At 37.2% G+C, this 24,111-nt stretch overlaps 1 protein-coding gene across 2 annotated transcripts in view; it reads left to right on the top strand.

Annotated features, from left to right (window-relative positions):
• Positions 1 to 7,994: 7,994 nt before the first annotated feature.
• The window catches only part of LOC306855041 (EF-hand and coiled-coil domain-containing protein 1-like), a 25,684-nt gene continuing 9,567 nt past the window's right edge, over positions 7,995 to 24,111 (top strand). Inside the window, exons 1-3 of one of the 2 annotated variants that reach the window (XM_079393440.1) lie at positions 7,995 to 8,834; positions 10,014 to 10,429; positions 21,350 to 21,498. In XM_079393440.1, the coding sequence (XP_079249566.1) occupies positions 8,058 to 8,834; positions 10,014 to 10,429; positions 21,350 to 21,498 (1,342 nt within the window). In that variant the 5' untranslated portion in view covers positions 7,995 to 8,057. The remainder of the gene's footprint in view (positions 8,835 to 10,013; positions 10,430 to 21,349; positions 21,499 to 24,111) is intronic. The other variant, XM_079393439.1, reaches the window with a different exon arrangement.

Raw genomic sequence — 24,111 nt, forward strand, 5'->3', positions numbered from 1 at the left:
CACTGTTTACATTTGTAATCTGTACAATGTTTAAAATTTTAGAATCTTTTTTTGTGTGTGTGCATGCAATCTTCAGAATGAGAGACTAAAATTTTGTTGTACAGTTGGACAATGATAATAAAGGTATTCATTCATTCATTATTGCAATTTAAAAATTATTTTTTATTTCAGTGTATTTTCAAATATAATTTATTCCTGTGAAATAGAAAACTTTTGTAACATTATAAATGTATTTACTGTATTTTTATCAATTTAATGCATCTCATATGAATGAAAGTAAGCAAAACCTTTTGAACGGTAGTATATATATCATAATCTAACTATGGGAGTGTCCTTCACTCCCATATCATTCCACATAGCCATAATAATAATAAAAAGCATATGAGATTTCTGTCCTTAATGGATCATATTTTTGCAAAATTATAACAGGATTGGGTAATGGCCTCCATCCTCCATCCAACCCCGCAATGAAAGGAGCTACACGTGATTTGTCTGGCTCGGCTTTATGGGAACGAGGCTAAAATATTTCCCAAGCAAAGGCTTTCTTCAGGAGCTCCCGCTGGGGTTCTGGATGAGACACATCAAAAGTTAAAGCAGCAGTCGGTTGGCTTTGGTTGGTGCCATTCGACAGCCAATTAGAAGCTAAGTAGCAGGGACCCTGCGGGGAACCCCCTTACTCAAATCCACCCCACAGCGCTCAGGAATAAGGCAAACAGCCCCTAAATGGCAAGCTGCCTCGCAAAAATCATGTTCATGATAGATTATATAAACACAACATTCAGTTACAGGAAACCTGTGTATAAGAGCCATAAGAGTGAGTGAATACAACAGCTGTCGGCTACTAATGGGGGTTTTAGGAGGTATAAAATTCAGAAAATTATTTTTATGCACCAAAAGCTACCATAAGGTTGCTAGAAAACAAATTACCTGCAAGGAGAGGAGCGAAACTGATTTCCAGTGAGGCGACCTCCTTTTCCTGTTTGACCTCCGTGAGTTCTGCAGTATCCTGGGTGGGTTTCTGGAACAGTGTCGTCTTAGTGGGTGATGTTTGGCTCTTTTCTGTTGTTAAACCACTCTTACTAGGAGCTAAATTGAAATAGACAAATAGGGTGCCCACTGACTTGCTACTTCAAGAAACATGATAATGATTATTCAAGATGAACATGATAAAATTGTGATGAGATTATTTCATCAAGTGTGTATAGATGTATCAAGTCAGTATTAATTCATCAGTCCTTTAATAGTAGCTTTACACTACCATTCAATAGTTTTTTTAAAGAAATTAATGCTTTTTTTCAGCAAGGATGCATAAAATTTATCTAAAGTGACAAAGGCATTTGATATGTTACAAAATATTAATAATTCAAATAAAGTTTTTGCTATTGTCTTGGTATTCACTGTGGACAGCAAAGAAAGAATTTCATTGTACAGGGAAACGTGTTTTCCTCACTGTGCACATGACAATAAACGCTTTGAATCTTGAATAAATTCTGTTCTTTGATTTAACAAAGAATCCTGAAAACAAGCAGCAGAACTGTTTTCAATATTGATAATAAGAAATGTCAAATGGTGGCTGAAAATTCAGATTTGCCTTCACATGAATAAATTTAAATTAAAGTTAATTTAAAGGAGTGGTTGACTTCTTTTTTTTCTAGGCTTGATTGTGTTTATGGGGTGCAGTATAATGTGTTAATGCTTCTGGGTTTTTTTTTAAACGCATTATTTTTCACATAATTTATCTTTATTCCCTTCTTTGATAAACACCCCGACTATTTCTTGGTTTTATGAAGCCCCTCCCTCAGAAATACGTGATGGGCTCAGATTTGTTAGCTGGTCCAGTATGTTTGTGATTGGCTAAACTGCCTCTAGTGCGCGTTTAAATGTCCCGCCCCTCACCTCAGCGGCATGTGCTCCAGTTGTATTGTAAACAATGGCGTCATCTATTTAAGTCTGATTGAGGCCCAGAGAATATTAGTAACTAATAGTCTTTTTAAGGGAAACTGAGCTTTATTATAGGATATGATGGTAAGGAAGGAAGGGTAATTTTTAAGAATTAAGAGAACTGCTGCTTTGTAACATTGATTTTGAAATTTGTGAATCCATTAGAATCGTTAGAAGACAGAATTGTGATTCATATATAAATATATTTTTATATATTATATATTTTCTTAGTTTTCTCTTCCTTTTCTCTAAAGCAGCGCAGCATGGCCTCGCCAGACTTTGCTGTATGTTCCTGGGGGCGGGGTTTATCTGGGTTCGTAACGTAACGGACCCAGGAAGTAACACGTTGTAGTCCCTACGAGCCGTTTTTGTTGGCATTAAACTGCCAGAATTTTAAAAGACCATATCTCCGTTTGCATTGAACTTTCAGCGCTGCAACTTTGCAGATATTGTTTATGCTCAAACAGCAACATTAAACACTAATTAACTTTAAAAAAGTGAAATCGCAATCAACCACCCCTTTAAATTGTAATTATATTTCACACTATTACTGTTTAACTGTTTTTGATTAAATAAATGCAGCCTTGGGGAGCATAAATAAAAGCCCACTGCTCCGGGTGTGTGTTCATGGTGTGTGTGTGTTCACTGCTGTGTGTGTGCACATTGGATGGGTTAAATGCAGAGCACAAATTCCTATGGGTATGGGTCACCATACTTGGCAGTATGTCACTTCAATAGTTGTCACTAGTTGTTAAATGACTTATTTCAAAAATGTATCAACCCCAAAAAATTTTATTGAACTGTACTAACAAATGGTTAAAGTGTTTCAGCTGTAGAGGACTTGGATTCAGCTGTTGGTTTTTATACATGTATTTTTTTCATTAAAAGGATACTTTGGCAAAGACTATAGAATACCCAAGACATGTCACTCGTATAGTTTTGAATGGGGAAAAATGCAACACTCAATATGGCCGTTAAATCGCAGGAAGCCCCGCCTTCTGAATGAAAGAGCCAATCGCTAATCGGTAAAGTCAGCACTGCAGCTGCCGTTAGACGTCCCGGTTACTATAGGCCTTTATCACAGTCTGCGTGTCGTCACATCCGGCTCCGATTAGTAGCGTAAAGGAATTCCGCCTGCTTTACTGTCAATGGACAGAAGCCAGTTTTGAGAAGAAAATTAAACTAATTTAGTTTAGTTGAACATTGACGCAATAAACATCAATGTTAAAACTGTGTATTTATACTGATTCCATACCATGCATCACGTCATTCTTTATTTTAATGTGTAACATTAGCCTGAGCGTCGCACCGCTGAATACTCGGGCTGATTTAATTTTATTTTTAATATTGTTTAGTTTATTTTTGAATTATATTCATTGTGATTACCCTCCCGCTTTTGTTCACAGTATAATAATATTCAATCGTTGCACGCAATCACAGAGAATAACTCTCTTAATATGATCAAACTTATTTTTTAATTATAGTCTATGGGCTGGAAATATTTCTTTATTTGAACAACTTCAATTTTATGCAATTGTAGAATATTGCATCAAAGTCAGCGTGTGAAAAAAAGTGAGCAGTATGTTTAATACAACAAGTTTGCCCTAAACCTTTAATTTAATCCTTCTATCCAGCCTTTAGTCATAATTAATGTTTTAAGCTTTGGATAATTCTAATGGTTATTAATGTGATATGTTGTTTGTAGTTTTCTCGCTGTTCTGTAATGAAATAAGGTGATCAGACTGTAAATAATTGTCTATACACATACAGTATGGCTCGTGCGCTCTTTAAGTCACGAAATACGCATCGGGATATCGTGACAACACATTCCTTGGTTTCATAATACTCAATTAATTGTTGTAAAATGAGATTGGTGTGTTTAGAAGACATATATGCTGAATTCTACATAAATAATCCACAACATTGCCGTGCTATGGGCCCAGCCATTGATAGAGGCTACACCGGAAGTTCTTTTACAATCTTCCGCTTTTCGAATGCGTTCACACCAGACGCGTCTTGCACGAATAATTCGCACGTAGTTGGACCATAGACTGTAAAAAAGTTGGACGCTATAGTTTACTCGCTTCATTCGCGGGTGAAATGCACTTCACAACAGACGCGAATCAGGAAGGGGCTTCTGCCAGGCGGCTCCAGTCTTGTTGCGAAATGGCTGACATATAAATAAAAAAAATTTTTACTATACTATTGTGAGTGTATTTGCAATAGGATATAACAGCCCGGGTGCCGGTGTCCACATACAGCGATGATTATTTTGTCCTCCATTGTTGTTTCGGATTTATCCCTCCGCTCGCTACTAGAGCAAACTCCTGATTGGTTAACGAGCCGCGAATATCCGCCAAAGTTCAGATTTTTCAATTTGCGCGTATCACGCTTTATGCGCGTCAAACGCCCGAAACGCTCTATTCGCGCCGCAGAATGTCTATTCGCGTCTTTGCATTGACTTAAGATGTAAATCACTCGCGCTTAACGCTTCATTCGCTGCTGGTGTGAACGCACGTGCGCTGAGGACTGCGCATGCGCACTGGTGGGTCTAGCCTGAAAAATTATCTTTTTATAACGCTATTTGAGCAAAAGAAACAACATTTATGATACATATGTTGTCAGATTTCTTTGGTGATTTCAAATATGTAATTTAATCGTAAGCTTAGTGAACAGTTTTGGAGATTTTGATGTTTCCCCATCCAAAGTGATAGGAGCTGCACTTGCATGCCCGAGAGGCGTTTCAAAGATGGCCGCCGAGTGACATGACTTGTCTAAAGACTTTGGGTATAGTTAGTAAGTATGACCACATACACAATCAAACCTATTCATGTTGTTGTAAAACATAATAATCACCATCATAAATCTTTTATTAACATACAGTATAAGCATGTTGTACCTGTGGCACAGCGAAGCTCCAAATGCTTCCTATAGACTGATGATGTTAGATCTTTGTGGTTTTTAGATGTGCTTATTTTTATGTCCTCCTTCTCATAGACAGCTCTCATCTCACAAACCATCTTCCTGATGCCACCTTTGAAGACATTTAGTGAGAACTTTGATGATTTTAAATCACTGAGAGAATTTTTATTCAAGAATGATAACTAGAAATGCTGCATGTTTGCATTGTACTTTGTGCTATACTTGCGTATAATATTCTCCATTATCACAATACTGTAACAGATGTGAGGATGTAAGTGCCAGATCTCACCATCTCATAATTACCTGTCGTAGTGAACTGAGGTTCACACTCATTTTCCTGCCTACTGAGATATAAATTACTGTCTTTAAATCAGTTACAACACACTATGACTAGCCCTCTCATGAAGTAACTGGGTAAGTTAAATATTCTTTCATTTTTCATCTATCCTAGACATATTTCACTTTAGTCATTAAACTCTGCGGTGTCTAAACTCTTGATCTTGCTTAAAGATACCAACATTACAATGAAGGAAATCCCAATAGGAAGCACAATCAATAAAACGGGTAGGTCATACCCATTTGTTCTGGATCCTCTCCAGTCCTCTCCTGTGGCAGTCTGAAGGCTTTGGGTCTGTCATTCCTGGCTTTGAAAGACACCTTTTCTTTGCTGTCCCATACTCTCACAATGATCTTATGGGAGGCCAATTTAATCAGGAGCTCTTTGGTGACATTGAGTTTTAAAGTCTGAGACCAACTCACCCACAACTGGTTTCCTTCTCGCCAAGGCTTCAGCACCTTGTCAGAACACATAGCACATGATTTCATTATTATATGGTCATTTATTCTGTTTCGAAAAACGACAACAGAATTACACTTTTGGGGTAAGTATGATTTTATGTTTTTTTGTTTTTTTTAATTGTGCTTTTATTCAGCAAGAGCACATTAAATTGACAGTAACACATAAAAGTGACAGCAAATGCATTTGTATTGTTGCAAGCAATTTGTATTTCAAATAAATGTTGTTCTTTTGAACTTTCTATTCATCAAAGAATCCTAAAAAAAAAAATCAGTTTCCACAAAAATATTGAGCAAGTCAACACTGATGATAATAAGAAATGTTTCTTGAGCAGCAAATCAGCATATTAGAATGATTCTGAAGAATTGAGTAATTTTAAATATTTAATATTTAAATATTAAATATCAGTAATGATATTTAATATAACTACTGATTTTACTGTATTTTTGATCAAATATTTTGATTTATAAAATGAATCCTTGGTGAGCTTATTGTATATACAATTAATTTTACTGTCACTGGAAAAAAATAAATATATACAGGTGCAAGTGGTGGACAAAAGGTGTTCGGCCCTAAACAGCAAGGTGCACAATAGAAGTCCAAAGAGGCCATTAACTGAAACACTAAACCAGCTTTCTTTGGGTCAGTGGAGCAAATCCTTGTGCATAATTTATCAACATATACTAACAACACCAAGACCTGTTTGTTTATCAGGTCAAAGTAGTAGTATTATTCTACATATAAATAATTGATCATTTACAAGCTCTTGCTTAGAATTAACCCCTAATTAATTCCAATAGTTTACCTTAGTTTCATTCGCCATGTAAAGTTTAGCTGCCAAGCCGAACATCACTAGATCCACTCTGGTTGGTGCGGGGTCATCAGGCAGCATGTTGTACTCAATGCAATAATAGCCCTCGGCTCTGGGGGCCTCCACTACCTCACTAGATGCATCTTTCTTTGTCTCTTTTCTTCTTTTCTCAGAATTAGTGAGATGCTCCTCATGCTCTGCTTGATTTAAGAAAATAAAGAATAATGCTATATGTAAAACAAAAAAATATGTATAAAACAGTTTTGGCAAAACAATGCAAGTTTATTTATTTTGCTGGTGTCAAGAAAACATTTAAAATGCAACATCGGATTGCATATATAGATATGAAACTGTGCATTGAAACAATACCACCACCATACCTTTCAAGATAGCTAATGCAATACTGACTCTACAGGTGACAATGTAGCTGGAGTCTGTTGTAAATGTTGTTATGGTTTGTTTATCCTCAGGACTGGATTCTGGCATCTCCATATTTGGATCTTTACTTTTGTCAGCATCAGATTCACGGTCTGTGCGTTGTGTGGAGTTTGAAGACAATTCTTTGAGAATCTTCTCGTATTCATCACTTCTCTCTATGTCAGGTGATGCTAAGTCAGTGCATTCCATTGTCAACTAGAAATGCTGAATAAGGAGATACAGGACCATCACAAAAAAGTACTATGATACTGTATATGATAGCACAATACAAAAAGAACAGCATACAAAAACGATGAATTTGTATTATTATTATTTAAACATGATGTTGAATAAGCATTATTATTTGATAAAGTTCATCAGAAAACTTACTATAACTGAAAGCGGTTTTCCAGCCTTTCTCCTCGGCGCTACTTTTATGTTTTAATTGCATTGGAGCATTGGAACTTTGTAACGTTGGCTTTTGTTATATGGAATGCTTTGCGTCGCCTTAACAACCAGAGTCGCGCGAACATAATGAAGCATGCGCGCTGGTAAATAGGAAACGACAAGCGGCACATGGAACTGTAACTACAGTCAACAGCAGTTACACAGTGAACAATCGACATTCGAATCCGCCGGCACTTCAAAGGAAAAGTTCTGCGATGTATAAAACAATTTCAATGCTGCCCCAAAAAAAAAAAGTTAGGGAAAGTAAAACTTTGTACTACAAGGGCATCTTCGAAGGTAAAAAAAAAAAAAAAAGTACACACAATACAGTTAAAATGCAAATCTCACCATTGATTAATTAAATATATATTAATTAATATTATAAATATATTAATTAATATACGGTTAAAAAAAGTTAATGGGACAATACATTTTGATTTAATTTTTAAAATAGTCTACTGTGATTTTTTTTTTTTTTTCTAAATATATAAATAAATGAATTAATGTACGATATAACTCACATGTAGCCTACTTATGTATGGAATATCCTGTATACCGCCACGACTATAGAATTGTTAGCTTCTTTTCAAAAGTTTTTTTTCCCCTCTGCAGTTAAGATTTTGTGGGCAGTGCTCCCTTCACAGCAACGCCCCCACGCGCACAGTGCGAGAGTTTCTACTACAAGAGTGGGGCGGTCTGGTGTTCAGATGACTTGAACTTGGTATGCTGTTTGTATGCTTAGAAGGTCTGTTGAATCCATTAATCCATTTAGACGCAATAAATGTAATTCTTGTGAGGGGAAAAAGGATGGAAAAGTCGAACGCATGCGATCCATACAGCCGACCCGCGCGCAGGACACAATGGATAGTGAGTACTCTGGCGTATCATTACGGACTAGACCGTGGAGTGGAAAACGAAATTATAGTTCTCGCAACCGGGCTGGATCAATACCTCCAAGAGATATTTCATCACCTAGACTGTCAGGGAGATGGTAAAATCCCAGCCGAGGATTTTAACATTCTTTGCGAGATTTTAGGACTCAGTAAAGACAGTGATCTGGAGGAGTGCGCGGGGATATTGGATAATCTACCCAATGAGTTCAGCTTTAGGCAGTTTCACGCAAAACTCTGCGGTCATTTCAGTACCAAAGCTGGATGCCAGTATGAGAATGGGAGGTTGTTGGTTGGCAAGGAGAGCGAGCATATAGAGACGCAGATCAGACTCAGGAGCCCCTTGAGGCGGCGCAAAAAGCTGCTGACTTTGGGTACCAGCGCGAATCGAGAAAGCGGAGAGCCTACTTCTCCCACTGTGGACAGACACGCGTCAGGTTGTAGGCAGCTGGGCTCCTGCACCAGGGAGTGCTACGAGGAAATTGTGGCCCTCGAGGAGGCTGAGGACAGGATAGCCAAACTTGAGGAGGAAAATGCGAGTCTCAGGGAGTTGGTGGAGGACATGCGTGCGGCTCTTCAAAGCAGTGATGCTCGCTCGCTGGCCTTACAGGTACAGTCACTGTGATCAACTTTACACGAGAGATTTATTCTAATACGAATTTACAGAAATCGAGCAACAATATTCTCTAAATGAAGTGTACTTGAATATTAGATCGAATTATAGGTAGTTTTATGGCAGAATCTGCAGAGCTGGGTAGTAATTGATTGCATGTAATCTGGATTACCTAATCAGATTCCAAAAATGAAGTATTGTATCCTAATTAGATTCAATTACATTTTAAAAGTTACTTTTGTAACTACATTTACTCTTTTGTGGATTACATGATTACATGCACAGTAGCAATAAATTATTCATAATTTTACATAATTGATTCTCCCTAATTCCTCGTTTTCATCTTTAAATGTATTCCTTTCTAAAATAGCCTACTGCTTATACACTCAGAAAGTCTTCCAGGTTTGTGGACATTCACACAGAGATCAATCATTAGTTAGGTGGCAACACATTAAAATTCACAAACTTTTCTGTAATCTGATCCTCTTTGAATATATTTACTTGAAGTACACCTGAGATTTTAAAATAAATATTTTAATAATTAAATATCACATTTGCATGTTCATTTCTTCTCTGATGTTCTCTGATGTTGATAGTCACATGATATGCAAACAAATATAACAGTAGGCTATTTCATTTTCTTAGCACGTTTTTTATTTTGATTGATTTTAAAATTATTAATTTTATTTTAATATTTTTTATGATTTAATTATAATTATTAGCTTTTCATTAAACTCATAAACCCCTTGCAGTTCCTTCACAAACCCCAGTTTGGCAAACCTTGATGTAACATAATGTTTAATGCACTTCATATGTTGTTAAAAACGACAAATGGAATATATTTTCTTAGTCTTTGTATTTTTATGCCAATATAATACAAGATTATCCTATTTAAATCAACGTGATAGATGAGTTAGGTCAAAAGTAATCTAAACCTAAAATGTGTAATGTAATGGATTACATTACTAACTACAATTTTTGTCATGAAATTTGGATTCAGTAACGGATTGCAATTTGGAAGTAATCCACCCAGCTCTGAAAATCTGTAAATCTTGTTCGCAAACCAATAGTCTTTTGTCACCCACATCTTAAAGACTACAATTTTACCATAATAAAACCATGGTTCATTTTCATAAGGGCTGTAACATTCTACTGACATGTTTCTGTGTATCATAGGTGGGCCTGTGGAAAAGCCACTCGAAACATAAACCAGAGGGTGGATGTTTCATCGCCCACCAAAGGCGAGCAGCTCAGAAACCCAACATTTCTGGAAACCTGAAGGACATACAGAGTTTCCTGAGAGAAGTGGAGTACATCCGGAGTTCCCGGGATGGACAGATCGAGGAAGCCATGCTCTTCAACCAGAAGCAGGAGCAGGAGCTGCGAGTATCACGTGAGACTGTGCTGTTGCTGGAGGAATGTAACAGGACTCTAAAGAAGGAGCAGGTTGAGATGAGAAAAAGAGTGGAGGAAGCCAGACAAGCTGTGCTCAGTGGCCTCAAGAAAGTGAAGGAGCTGGAAACCAAAGCCAGTCATGTGCCTGTTCTGCAGAGGCACATTGAGCAGCTAGAGATGGAGCTTCTGTTCTACAGGTTAGTATAAAGTGCCAGAAGCAACAAAACAAGTGAAACGCATAAAACTTTATTTACTGAACTGCTGGTTAATGCAGTTTTGACAGCGTTCATTCAGTAGGCCTAATAGGGATCATGTATTCCCACAGACGTTTGTCATGGTGAGGTAATCTGTTTTTACATTGGGATAGCATACTTTGGCAATCATGAAACATAAAGAAGAAATTATCCTCACTTACCACAGTTTGGCATCTGTTTCTGGGGATTTCACTGATGTAAATTTAAAAGATGATGTCAAAACATGACAACTTGGCAACTGTCCTAACAAGTGAGGATGTTTACAACAGTTTGAAAGGTATTACGGAAATTGCAGAGCTCACCTTAGATTCGTTAAATAGTACTCTCTGTTTTAGGATCCTGAGTGTAAAAAATAACAATTAGATTTTGTTTATCAGGATTTTAACGAGATTACAGCAAATCTCTGCGAGAGGCTAATGCATTTTTGTCATCTTACCCAGACTGAACGTAGTAAACGGTCTCATTAAATAATGTAGCTTTAAATGATTTGACTGACTCAAGAGATTCCTCTGGGTTTGCTGGCCCTGATTGTGCAAAAGTGTGCCAACATACATGCTATTTAGGTTGGCTTGATGTGGTTCTGCTTCTCGAGTGCAGACCTTGTTTTGTTTGGGTTTGTTTAGTTGTCAACGTGTGTGGCAAATGGGCTCCCATTTTGGTTAGCTGAAATTATGCACAGCTACTGCTGGAAGCCACTCATTTTCGTAGTTTGGGTTTTATACTTGGGCTGTCATTGAACTTTCCTAGTGCGCAGCCATTTCATTTACGCTTAGGAGTTAGGCTTAATGTCATCAATGTTTACATATTTCTTGCATGCTAATTTTGGGACAGCATTCCTGGCAATCCTGATAAAAGTGGATTTACTGCAAGTCTGGTGTTAAAAGTGTTTTCTCATTTACAGAGATATATTTAGTTTATTATTGAGATACATTTTTGCAGTCATTTCAAGACTATAGTGTCCTTTTGCAGGTAGTTTAAATAAAAAGTATGGATTTGGAAAGACATATATTAAAGAATGTTGAGGTGGTCTTTCCATCTTTTCAGTAGTAAGATGCACATCTTACTGACCGACACACGTTGACATTTTTTAATAAACATTCACTTTTATACCTCCAAGCTGCACTAATCTATGTAAAGTCTGTGGTGAACTTTACCAAAAAGCCTTTCTATGGCCCCTCCATTGATGCTCTTAAGCCAAATAATTCATTCCAGATCACAATGGAGCTGACACATTTGGGGAGAGTTCCATTCAGCCCAGCAAGTCCTGACCTAAACAGATAGAAAGTTCCCATCTATCTTCAAACAGTTTCCCCGCTCTAGAGAATAATGGATGAACACTCCCGGTCTATAGCCTAGCAACAACTCCTACCACCCTCAACAAGTTTAGAGACCTCGGCATGCTGCTTAAGAATGTTTAAAAGCAAGTTCCTGTTTGTTTTTGCATTAAACTACTATACCAAATATTTGTGATGCTGACGAAGAGTACGTTTTTCCTTTGTAGACTTTATTAGTGTGGGTGTAAATAATCCTTGGGCTGTGCCCCTGTTTTAATTGTCAGCCATAACCAGTAACAGACCTCTCATCTCTATGCCATATTTACTCCGTCTTCACACTTGAAAAGAATATAGTAGAAAATTGCATGCGGTTATTGAACTTATTTTGCCAGACGCAGAATCTTTTGGTGGACTGCAATGTTTCCAGATGATATTTTAATGCTAAATCAAAGGTAATAAGATTGTTTTACCCTCTAGTTTGGGTGATTTGTTTCAGATAAACATATTAAATATTGATGAACAGTCCATATATATAGATATATATTCAAAAGTTAGGGGTCATTAAAAAAAGAATCCTTTTATTTAGCAAGGCTGCATTAAATTGATTTAATTCAGATCAATGTTGTTGTTTTGAACTTTATATTCATCAAAGAAACCTGAAAAAATGTACTGTATCAGTTTCTACAAAAATATACAGCATAAGTGTTATTGTAATACTTTTATAACTTTTACAACTTTTATAATAATAAAAAATGTTTCTTAAACATCAAATCATCAGCACATTAGAAAAAATTCTGAATGATCATGTGACACTGAAGATTGGAGTAAAAAAGTGAAAATTGGAGTGGAGCGAAAATTCAGCTTTGCCATAACAGGAATAACTTATATTTTAAATATTGGTATTTATTCTTTTTGTTTTACCCAGTTTTATTTTTAAACTCCATTTCAGAGTTAGTCACTGTGCATCTTTTCACCTAGTAACAAAGTTCACAAAGTTTAGCAATAACTGCAATAGATTACCTGTCTGCTCAAAATGAAAGTAATTGTAGCAGTCAGGAGGCTTGAGTTTCAGCTGCTCTTGTTTGGGAGGGAAATGTAAACGTGCTTTGTGCCTTAGCCACGTGCAGAGCTCTCTGGCTGGTATGTGGCAGATCAGAGCAGGATTTTTCTTTGAGGCCCAAACACCCCATGGGCAAGTGCTGAAAAGTCCCTAGAGTGCATCCAATGGGCATAAAGCTCTCTGAAAACAAAAACGGTGGAGGATAGCTTTTGATGCAGCTGCCAGTGGGCGCAGAGGATACCGGTCATGCTCCACGGGTCATGGACTGACCCATTCACACTGAGAGCAATGCCTTTTATCTGGAGAGAGGTGTGTCCGCTGGCTATTTTTTATGTCCTTTTTGTTCAGACCTTAATGCAGTTCTTGTAATAATCACACATTTTAATAGCTTACTTCAGTTCCCCCACCTGCCACTTTAACCTTCCCATCTGCCATGATATTAATCAACCACATTCTTTATCCACACAAAAGCGATGTCTATTAAACTAATTATCTCTTTCTTCAGAGTAGTCATATCTTGGAAATGTTGTATTTCCAGAGACACTGTTTTAATATCATATTTCTTTCTTCAATAAGTGTGATAACACACACCTGGACCTGAAAAAGGGTCAAAGGTACAATTTCCTCCGGATTCTGCACGCACAACGATATTATGTGATTTTATGACTTCATTGATGTTCTGGAAGGGAAAGTTAAAGGGGTCCTATTATGCTCTTTTACAAAGTCTTGTAGGGGTGTAGAACATGCTCTCATGCTTGGTGGTTCAAAAATTCATTATTTTTCACATAATTCACATTATTACAATACATTTCTCCCCAGCCTGGCACAAACGGCTCGATTAGTTCCGGGTTTGATCTAATCACGTTTTAGATAGGATGTCAACAACAGCTTAAAAATAACTGCATTTACTGTGTACAGATAAGTGCAACGGTAATATGTATTATGTTTATTGTTCTTTAATTCTAACATTATAACATGAATTGCAGTGAAACTGTTATACAGTTGAATTTATTTATACCATAGTCCCACAGAGTTACACTATTTTTGGTGGCATAAATATGCAAATTCATTCTCTGCCAGCAGGAGGAGTGGTAGAGATGAGGTTTCCCTACTTTGTGATGTCACAAATACAGGAAAACAACGCTGTAGTCCAAACGAGCCGTTCGTTGTAGTTCTTGAAAAGGGATTTTTTAGAAACTAAATATCTCCCTTTGGAGTGGACTTTGAGATTTGTAACTTTGTAGATCTTTTTATGCCCAAACATACACACTACACACTGACTAAAATTCTAAAAGTGAAAAAGCATAATAGGACCCCTTTAAACAAATTTGCCCTGTCACAGAATGTTTGGTCATTTATATGCTTTCAGATTCTTCATGTGTGTATTTTTACTTTTAATATGCACTACCATTCAAAAGTTTGGGGTTGGTTCAATTTTTAATAGTTTCGGTATTAATAAAGCATTAGCTGACTTTTGCCTCAATAAACTCAATAAGCTTATAGTAATGTAGTTGTTAAATTTAGGTATTGGGTGAGATTAGGGATGTAATATGATCATGCAGATTATAGGCTTTAAGCACTAATAAACAGCAAATATGTTAATAATAGGCATGCTAACAAGCAACTAGTTAATAGTGAGAATTGTCCCAATACGAAAGTGTTACCGAAGTCCATTATTAGCTCACCAAGGCTGCATTTATTTGATCAACAATACAGTAAAACAGTAATACTGTGAATTATTATTCTGCATTTTAATATATTTTAAATTAATTTCCGTGATGGCTTAGCTAAATTTTCAGCATCATTACTCCAGTCTTCAGTGTCACATGATCCTTCAGAAGTCAGTCTAATATGCAGATTTGATGCTCAAGAAACATGTTTTTATTATCACTGTTGAAAACAGTTGTGCTGCTAAAAACATGTAAAATATTTGAAAAGCTTTCTATTTAAAATAGATGCTCTTCTTTTGATGCTTCTTATTATTTTTCTGAAAACAATAATACATTTTTTCAGGATTCTTAGACGAATAGAATGTTATTTGGTGAAAAAATAACTTGTCATTATTGTCACTTTTGTTAAATGCATCGTTACTAAATAATCATTGATTTCTTTAAAAAGATAAAAAATCTTACTAACCCCAACATTTTGAAAGGTAGTATAACAGAAAATTATTATTGTGATATGCGGCCCCTGGAGAAATTTGCTTTTTTTTAAATGAGCCATTTCCAGTCATTCAGAATTAGAGAAAGTTTAGATCTCACAGATATTGTGTAAGGTTTCCTGAAGCCCTCTTGGCCCTAATAAAGAAAGAGGAAGAGGTTTAGATGAAGGCCAGGTCTCATGGGGGAGGTGGTGGGAACAGACCTGATCTGTTCAGTTCATTTCCATGAAAAATACACCATACGTGTGTGTCCTGCCTGGAGGCGTTTTTCTCTCCCTCGGTATCCAAGATGGACCGAAGCCCTCAGCCTAGACCCCAAGAGAACCGCAGAGAGGCGGACCTCAGGACAAAAGAGACAGACGGTACGAGAGGAACACAAAGAGAGGAGGGGGGACAAGAGCCGCCATCTGGAGGAAGAGGCAAACACTCGGCTGTTTGTTCAGTGGGGATGAATTTCCACCATCTTACTCTATTTATCGCTCAGCTTTCAGACGTGCTTTATGTCTCTCTATTCATACCAGGTGAAAAGCATTGCATTTATCATCAGCTCTGTGCAGTTTTTTTTTAGCTCTGCTGACATCACAGAGACTGACATGTTAAATGTAAGGCCGTCTAACCGCTCTAAAATAATCAGCTATTATTCAGAGAACTATTATTTCAGCTGCGGTGCGGCCGACTCACGTAAAATGTGTCTTGGTAACCTGTTGTACCTCAACACATAATAACAGGGCTGGACAGATGGAATGAACAACCCTTTGAAAATTCCCTTCTATTATGTCTGAATAAGGTAAAGAATTGTCAACAAAATGAGGCCTCATAAAAATGTTGTCTTTAGGAGGATTTTATACAGCATGATTTTTTGGTCCAGTATTTTCGAAGCACTTTGAGAATGAAAAACGGTCCCAAGACCATGACTTTTTTTCCATTTTCAAACACCGCTACGAACATTTCCCCTTCTCCTCCCACCCTCGGCCAGCTGATACTCTTTCTCTGCAGACCTCAGCACTAATAAACTGCCCTAGTTGTGGGAGAAACATTCTTGAAAACTTTCTTCTCCCACTTCCTTGCGAACACTTTGACTTGTCTGAAATGGAAATGTGCACGAGGCTCAATCTGTTTAAGTCCATTTGAATTCTTCTCCAATGTGTTCGTTTCATGTTTATGAATGGTGAAGATGCGTAAACACTTCACAAACCTCCTTCAAAGCTGTGTTTACTGGGACTGCCCTCGTAATAACAAAGATTCCAGACTCTGATTAATTACCGTCTGGTTCTGTTTGGAATCGCCAAACATTTCCAGAAAGAATCCCCCACCAAGATCAGGTGATTTCCTGCGTCTCAGACCGTATAGTGGAAGAATAACAGCATCTGGGCATCCACACATGGTCCATGTCTGCCAGTTTGACTCTGCCTCTCTAGTCTTACTTAACCAGGGTATCTTGTTACCAACCATGTGCCTAGTCTTAATTGTGGACATCTGTTTCATAGTCTCAAGATAAATCAATTGCTTTATCAGCATTTATCAAGAACCTTGCAACATCCGGGCAGAAATTTAGGATTGTCTCATCTTTCTAACTTTACTCTTCATTCCAATGAAATACTTTGAAAGTAAACTGGGTGCAAGACGGGGTCTGGAAGTTCAGATCCTGCTGTAATAAACACAGAAAGTGCACGTCTAAACCACAAACAGCTGGGCTCACCCCACGTTAGCACATCAGTCTGGTCCAGTGTAAATATAGTCACAAGATAAAAACCTATTGTTAGCAGCTTGACCACCAAAATAGAGTCCTCATTCAAGGCAAGAGATGAGACGTGCAGCCAAAAGTGATACACAGACTAACGAGAGACAGACTTTTCCACAGTGCTGTCTTGCATCTGTTTTGGTTTTGTAACTTGCCCTAAATTTTCTATAAAAAAACAAAACAAAAAAAAAAAAGAGTAAGAAACCTTGGTAGAACTCGATGCTCAAAGTACTGTATGATGAGTGTTGTCTTTTTCCTCTTTAAACACATTAACACATTTTTAGCCTATGTGTCTCAAAAAAAGACCGGTTTGAGGTTCAGTATGTGACGTAAGTTTTCTACCGACACTTATCAGAAAGACAGACACTAGTACAGCCAGTGCAGACTGGTTAGGAGATGTCCAATCCTCCTCCACTTTTCCAGTAAAAAGAAACTTTTAGACTTTTAGGCCATTGGGTTTCCAAGAAATACTGATCATAAAAGCTTCTGTTTTGAATCTAAATTCTAGAAATCCTGCATCACAAAGAAACGTGAAGAAATATTCATTCATCCTCTCACAAGTGCTGTTTTATTCCTGTGTCTTCTGTTGTCACTAAATAAGAAGTTTGCTTTGTATATAAGGTGGATGTTTGGAAGACAGCAGACATGGATTCAAACAGAATGGAATTAGCGGCTGGGAGAGCTAACGTATGCCAGATGGATTCTGTCATATTTGGGCTTTGTGTTTGTCTTATCCAGACATATGCTCTGTTCTCTCTCTTTGTGAACACAATCAAATAAAACCAATATGTTTAAGCATTTCAGCATCTAAAGTCTGCATTAGATGTAACATACTGTGTATTAAATTTCTCTTATTTTGTTAGAGCTGTGGGCTAGAGGATAGCGCAATACTCGTGTTGTACTCAATACTCATGACATGTTGAACTGTGCTGTGAGTTTGAATCTGGATTGCAAAAAACTTTGTAGCTTGGTTTTTTCATGATCACTTACCAAAAAAGGACTTTGGAGGTAATATAGCCCAGCATAAAATTTTAGGACCATGGTACTAAATGGTTAGCATATTAATTTATCATGATGTTTAGCTAGTACTACTATGGTAAACGCCCAAAAAATTGCCCACCGCACTTGGTTATGTTAAGAAGAAAATACTTAACTTCACCCTTGTATTTTTATGCTGATTGCTTTTTCATAACCCCTTATGCAACCATTCCATTTTACTTTCTTTGGCCAGACTTGTTTCACAGTCAGTGTTTGAAGAGGCCAAGATGGCTGGATCTAATACTGAGACTCTTTCCAAGTGTTTGGAGTGGATTCAGGTGTCTAGAGAGTTCCTTTAACTGTTCTCAGTGTGTGCTCATCTGTCCATTTCTATGACGTTGGGTTACAGAGTCTTTTCAGTAGCGCATCTTTATTTGTTATTCTATGTCATGAAGACAAAAAGCAGACCCTGTCAGCAGTATTAGTCATATAAACAATTCTAATCAATTCTACAAGACTGATGTTGTTGACTTTAAGCAAATGTGGCATACAGTATATTGTCCTGCTTTTTCAGAGGAACATAGTTATCATAGTTAAATAACGTAGTTATGCACTACCATTCATTTTTTTGAATGTTTTTGAAAAGTCTCTTATTCTCAACAGCATTTATTTGATCGAGAATACATTAAAGGGGTGGTTGATTGCGATTTTAAAAAAAATGTTACGTTAGTTGATGTGTAATGTTGCTGTTTGAGCATAAACAATATCTGCAAAGTTACGAAGCTGAAAGTTCAATGCAAACGGAGATATTGTCTTTTAAAATTATGGCAGTTTAATGCCTACAAAAACAGCTCATAGGTACTACAACGAGATACTTCCTGGGTTCGTGACGTAACGAACCGAGATAAATCCCGCCCCCGGGTCCGGGAACATACAGCAAAGGGGGGCGAGGCCATGCTGCACTGCTTTAGAGAAGAGGAAGAGAAAACTAGGGGTGCACGTAAAAATCTATTTATGAATCGTGAGTCTGTCTTCAAGTTTCAAAATCAATGTTCTAAACATAGACTGTAAAAAAACATGGACGTAGTGTCCGTGACGTCACCCGCAGGTTTCTGAAGAGCATTTTTGAAGTTCAAAGTGCGCATTACTCCCGGATAATCGAAAATGGGCAATAAGGCAGGACGTGGGTGGAGCTGGTTGCTGAAATCCCACCCGCCTAGCACGACGACGGTGGTGACAGCAGCGGCAATCCACCTGTCACTCAAGTGGCCACGCCCTTAATTATGCATAACTTTACGGCTTAATATAATTTAAATGGAAGAGTTATAAAAAAATTTACCCCCCTCACAGTTGTCATAAAGGGCAAAATGAGCTATATAGACCAAAACCACTTTTTGTACCAGGCTGTAATTTTTATTTGTTTTTTCTGCTGTAAAGTTGGGCATTTTAACATGGGGAGTCTATGGGACTGACTCCCTTTTGTAGCCAGCCTCTAGCGGACAAATGAACTGTTCCAATTATACACTTATTTTCACATAGCAATGAGAAGTGTTATACATGGACGCGCGTGCGGTTGCTGTGCTGTATTAAAGCTTTAATCAGGATAAAACCGAATATTAAAAGCTAACAGAAGCAGTAGCATTTACAAATAACATATAAAAGTATGAGACAACAACAAACAAACATACCATTAAGAGCCGTGCTTGCACAGGTTCTGCGAGATCCTCTTCACTAATATCCTCTTCGAAATTGATAAGCAATATAGACAACGCCATTGTTTACAATACAACCGAAGCACATGCTGCTGAGGTGAGGGGCGGACCATTTAGACGAGCACTAGAGGCGGTTTAGCCAATCACAACACACTGAGGGAGGGGCTTTATAAAACCAGGAAATAATCGGGGTGTTTATCAGAGAAGGGACCGAGCGGTTCTGGAATAAAGGTAAATTATGTGAAAAATAATGCGTTTTTTAAAAAAACGAAGCATGAATACATGTTAGACTGCACCCCATAAACACAATCAAGCTTAGAAAAAAATATTCAACCACCCCTTTAATACAATATAAAATAACAAATATTATATTTTAATTTAGTTTGAATTGTAATTTATTTCTGTGATGGCAAATTTTCAGCATCATTACTCCAGTCTTCAGTGTCACGTGATCCTTCAGAAATCATTCTGATATGCTGATTTGCTGTTCAAGAAACATTTCCTATTATAAATATTGAAAACAGTTGTGCAGCCTAACATTCTTAATAATGGAAAATCTTAGGATTCTTTGATAATTAGAAAGTTATAAACATTTATTTGATGAATAGAAGTTAGAAAGCATTTATATGATTTTTTTTCTAGCAATGTAAAAATCTTTAATGGTACATTTGATCAATTTAATGCATCCTTGTGCTGTGAAGATATCTTAAAAATCTTATTGAGTCCAAATTTTTGAGCAGTCGTGTAAATGTGTTTAAACTGTTTTTGTTTTTTTAAATGTGTAACCTGTTCTTAGAACGTGCCTTTTCTTTTAGTACAGTACACATTATTCCAACACAAACTCAACATCCCTGTCAATTAGACTCTAGTTAGTTACACTGTATACTGTGCCTAGACCATAATATCTTACTTCAGTGTCAGAGGGTTCCTACAGCAACCATGACAGGCCTGTTTAGGGTCTCACTGGTTCTCTCCTTCTGCAGCTGTAGGTCATCAGAGAGCCCTCAAACCCACCTTTAGCTGACCCACCCCCCTTTTCAAACACACTGCACCCCCCTCATCTTACAATGTGGATTCCAAATATTGACCTTAAACTGTGCGTACTGCTCAGAAGCGAAAGTGTAGTGTACTGAGGGATGATTTTGTGGGCTTATATACAGTCTGTATTTATGGCCGCTCTGCACCGAAGGGTTCCTCATGGCAGCAGGATATATGCATGAGTGCACCCGGCTTCAAATTTTTTTCCCTTTTTTCACTCTCTGGGATTCATGCTGGAGTAAATGGATTTCTGCAGCCTTTTACTTTTTCCTCTCTTCTGCTTTCAGGACATTGTCATCTGGAAACATTTATTCTTTGATTCATGAAAGCCCCCTATTGCATTTCTTCTGTCACAAAGCTCAGAGAAACAGTTTCATTGAAATGACAGAAACATTCACTTATAACTGTCTGACAAAACTAAAAATGTTCAAAATAATGTACTTTTAATACCTGGCTGCAGATATGCGTTGGTGTAAATGACGTCAGCCATATGTTAAACATTCATCATAGCGCATACTGTGTTTCAAGGGTCTAGTAGTTTTCATGAGCCTTAAACTTTCTTTTCACTTTGTTGAATCTTATGTCACCATGCCTGGCTTCAATTACCCACAACCACCTTTGCTGATCAAGAGCTGGTGAAAGTATTACAGTGGTTGAGGATAAGAATTCCATTGATTATATTACTTGGTGTTTTTGTTAAAGTTGTGGAAATTATGTGTAGTTCTATATATGTTTGAACAGGATGAAACATTAATACAATGCTTAAATCAACTAATAAATGCTAATTGTTGCAATTTAAGCACAAGCCCTAAGCAGTTCATTGCTAGTGTTATGTTACTATATTGTCCTAAACCAGAACTACCCTGACCTGTTATTTCAGTGTACTTTATTCTTCACAGATCTGAAGTGTCTAAAACATCAATTCCATTCATCAACAAACCAGACAGACGGTATAATGGGGCCAGCCAGACTGTGCCACGCTGTTGCCTGGACACAGAGCAGGATCGACGCTCTCCAACAGGACGTGCCGAGACTGTGCCTGACACTAGTAAGACAAATATTGACATTACTCAACTCTGTTGGCATGCAACTTGTGTAGTTGATACTTGCATCATTTTCTGAATCATTTCTGAAGACCATTTCCTTGATTGGACAATAGGGCATTATTGCAGATTTATGTACAGTATATAAAAAAATTTTTTTTAAATAAATGAATGCTTTTATTTAGTAAGGATTAATTAGTTTGATCAAAAGTAACAAAAAAAGTAATGATGCAAAAGATTTATATTTTAATAAATGGTGTTCTTTTAAACTTTGTTCATTAAAGAATAATGTATCAAATATATCACTGTTTCCACAAAATAATAGGCAGCACAACTGTTTTAATGTTGATAATAATAAATGTTTCTTGAGCAGAAAATCAGCATGTTAGAATGATTTCTGATGGATTGTGTAACTAAAAACACTGACAATTCAGCTTTGCCATTACAGGACTAAATTACATTTCAAAATTTATTTCATGTATTACATTTAAAATTACTAGTAATTTTTTTGTGAACAATTATTTTTATTGAGAGAAAACATTGCAGTGAAGAAAAGAACAAAGTGCAACACCCAATCACAAGAAAAACAACAAATACACACGAATATAAAATAAACCACACATCAAAAAGAAGAAACAAACGATTCAACAATGTCAAAAGTAGTAAATATGCACTGAGTGCCCTCTGCGGACACAAACCGCAATTTGAGGAAGGTGACACATGCACAGAGAAGCGCCCCAAACGGGACAGACAGAGTCCATCCAGCAATCCCCAATGGATCATCTGAAGACCTGGGTCCCTTGAGGATGATGCGATTGTCTCCCAACTTGATCAGAAAAAGTCACCACCGATATCCCTAGACCACATAATCGCCACAGACAATGGTCCGCATGACTGCCAGAGGAAAAAAGAGCAAACAACCAAAGCAGAAACAACAGAACCATCAGTGGGGAGAACCACCCTCCGCAAGGGATGTACAGGCAACTCTGCCAGCACTACCACCATCCCTGTCCAAAATGGAAACATTCAAACCTCTTCCAACATTTATCAAAACATCCCTAGTTTCACTGTCAGTCGCAGCAAAAGAGACCATCTCGCAATAACCACCATTGCATCTATGAACGTCATCCTTCCACAAATGAGCTTCCTGGATTAAAGCAATGTCAACCTTTTTTCATCTCAGTACGTTGTTTTCGCTAAAATACGATCAAAAGTACTGCAAGCCTGTGAACAGTGATTTGCAAATGAAAACAACAGTTTAAAGAACTGCAAAACGGATTGATTGCGTAGAACCAATCTGTATGTTTAAAACAACAAACTTGCAAATGTCTAAATGAGTTCTTGTGCATGTGGGGCAAAAAGTTCCCGAAATAATCTGATATGTACAGCTCCGTCTTTCTTTTCTCTGCATTTACAATTTTGGCACGATTATGGAGCGAATTTTGCGCCAATATTCATCAAACAAATCCAGTATTTTGCAAATAAACACAATCAGCTTTGCAAAGAAAAAATCGTCTTTCAAACAAATGCAAAGTGATTTTCAAATACAAAACTCTATTTGAGAGAAAATGCAGAGGTATGGACAAATATATGCATTGTGTGTTACAACTGTGAGACTCATTTGCCTTTTTTTTTGGCTTGAATTTCTCACAAATGTGTGCAGGCTGATTTTCTCAAATGCGTGCAGGCTGATTTTCTCACAAATGCGTGCAGGCTGATTTTCTCACAAATGCGCGCAGGCTGATTTTCTCACAAATGCGCGCAGGCTGATTTTCTCACACGTGCAATTGAGCAACTTTCTTTTCCAAAAACAGCAGATGGCGCTGTCGGTCAATTTACGCTAGTCTCCCGAGACCCGAAACACCTCTTTACATTTTCAGACCAATATGAGTAGGGAACAGGTGAGTTTCTATCTTACTATATCTATAATTAACCATTTAGATGTTTTCACAAAGCGACCCTACTACAATGTCAGTGAAATTCACAACAAGTGAATCGCGGGATATAGAATATACATATATATTGATACAATTGTTCAACATTCAAAACAATGCAGGGGTATAACTATATTGTGACGCAATGTAATGTATAAGGGATATAATGGATAGCAACAATATTGTGTACCAAAAATGAAAGCTTAGACAATTTAATTTAGTATCAGATATAGTAATATCACCCAAGAGGCCATTAATTATTAATAAAAAAATGAAAACAAATCACATTATTTAGTGCAATATCTAAAACTGTTTTTTTAAATGATGTAACTGTGCAATCATTTGTCTAAAATAATTACGTATTTTTTAGCTAAGCAAAATGATGAATATTTATCTTCTGGTGTCACTCTTGTCCTGTCAATTGGGGAGAAAGATCCAGTTCACGCTGATAAAATACTAAATTCAGCATTTTAATAAACAGTGGTTTAATGAACAGCGTGCTACACGGGTGAAGACACACTCTGGACAGCGAGGACTCTTCTAGGAGTGACTCAGATGACGAACGTTTGCATTTTAAAGAGCCACTAATATAATTCCTGACGGTAGCCTTTTATTCTTAACTTCATAAGTTAAAATGTTGCTCGGCCATATATAAAAAGCTACATAATTTTAGTTGGATTTTTC

This window comes from Barbus barbus (assembly GCF_936440315.1).
Source record: "Barbus barbus genome assembly, chromosome: 35".
Classification (NCBI taxonomy): domain Eukaryota; kingdom Metazoa; phylum Chordata; class Actinopteri; order Cypriniformes; family Cyprinidae; genus Barbus; species Barbus barbus.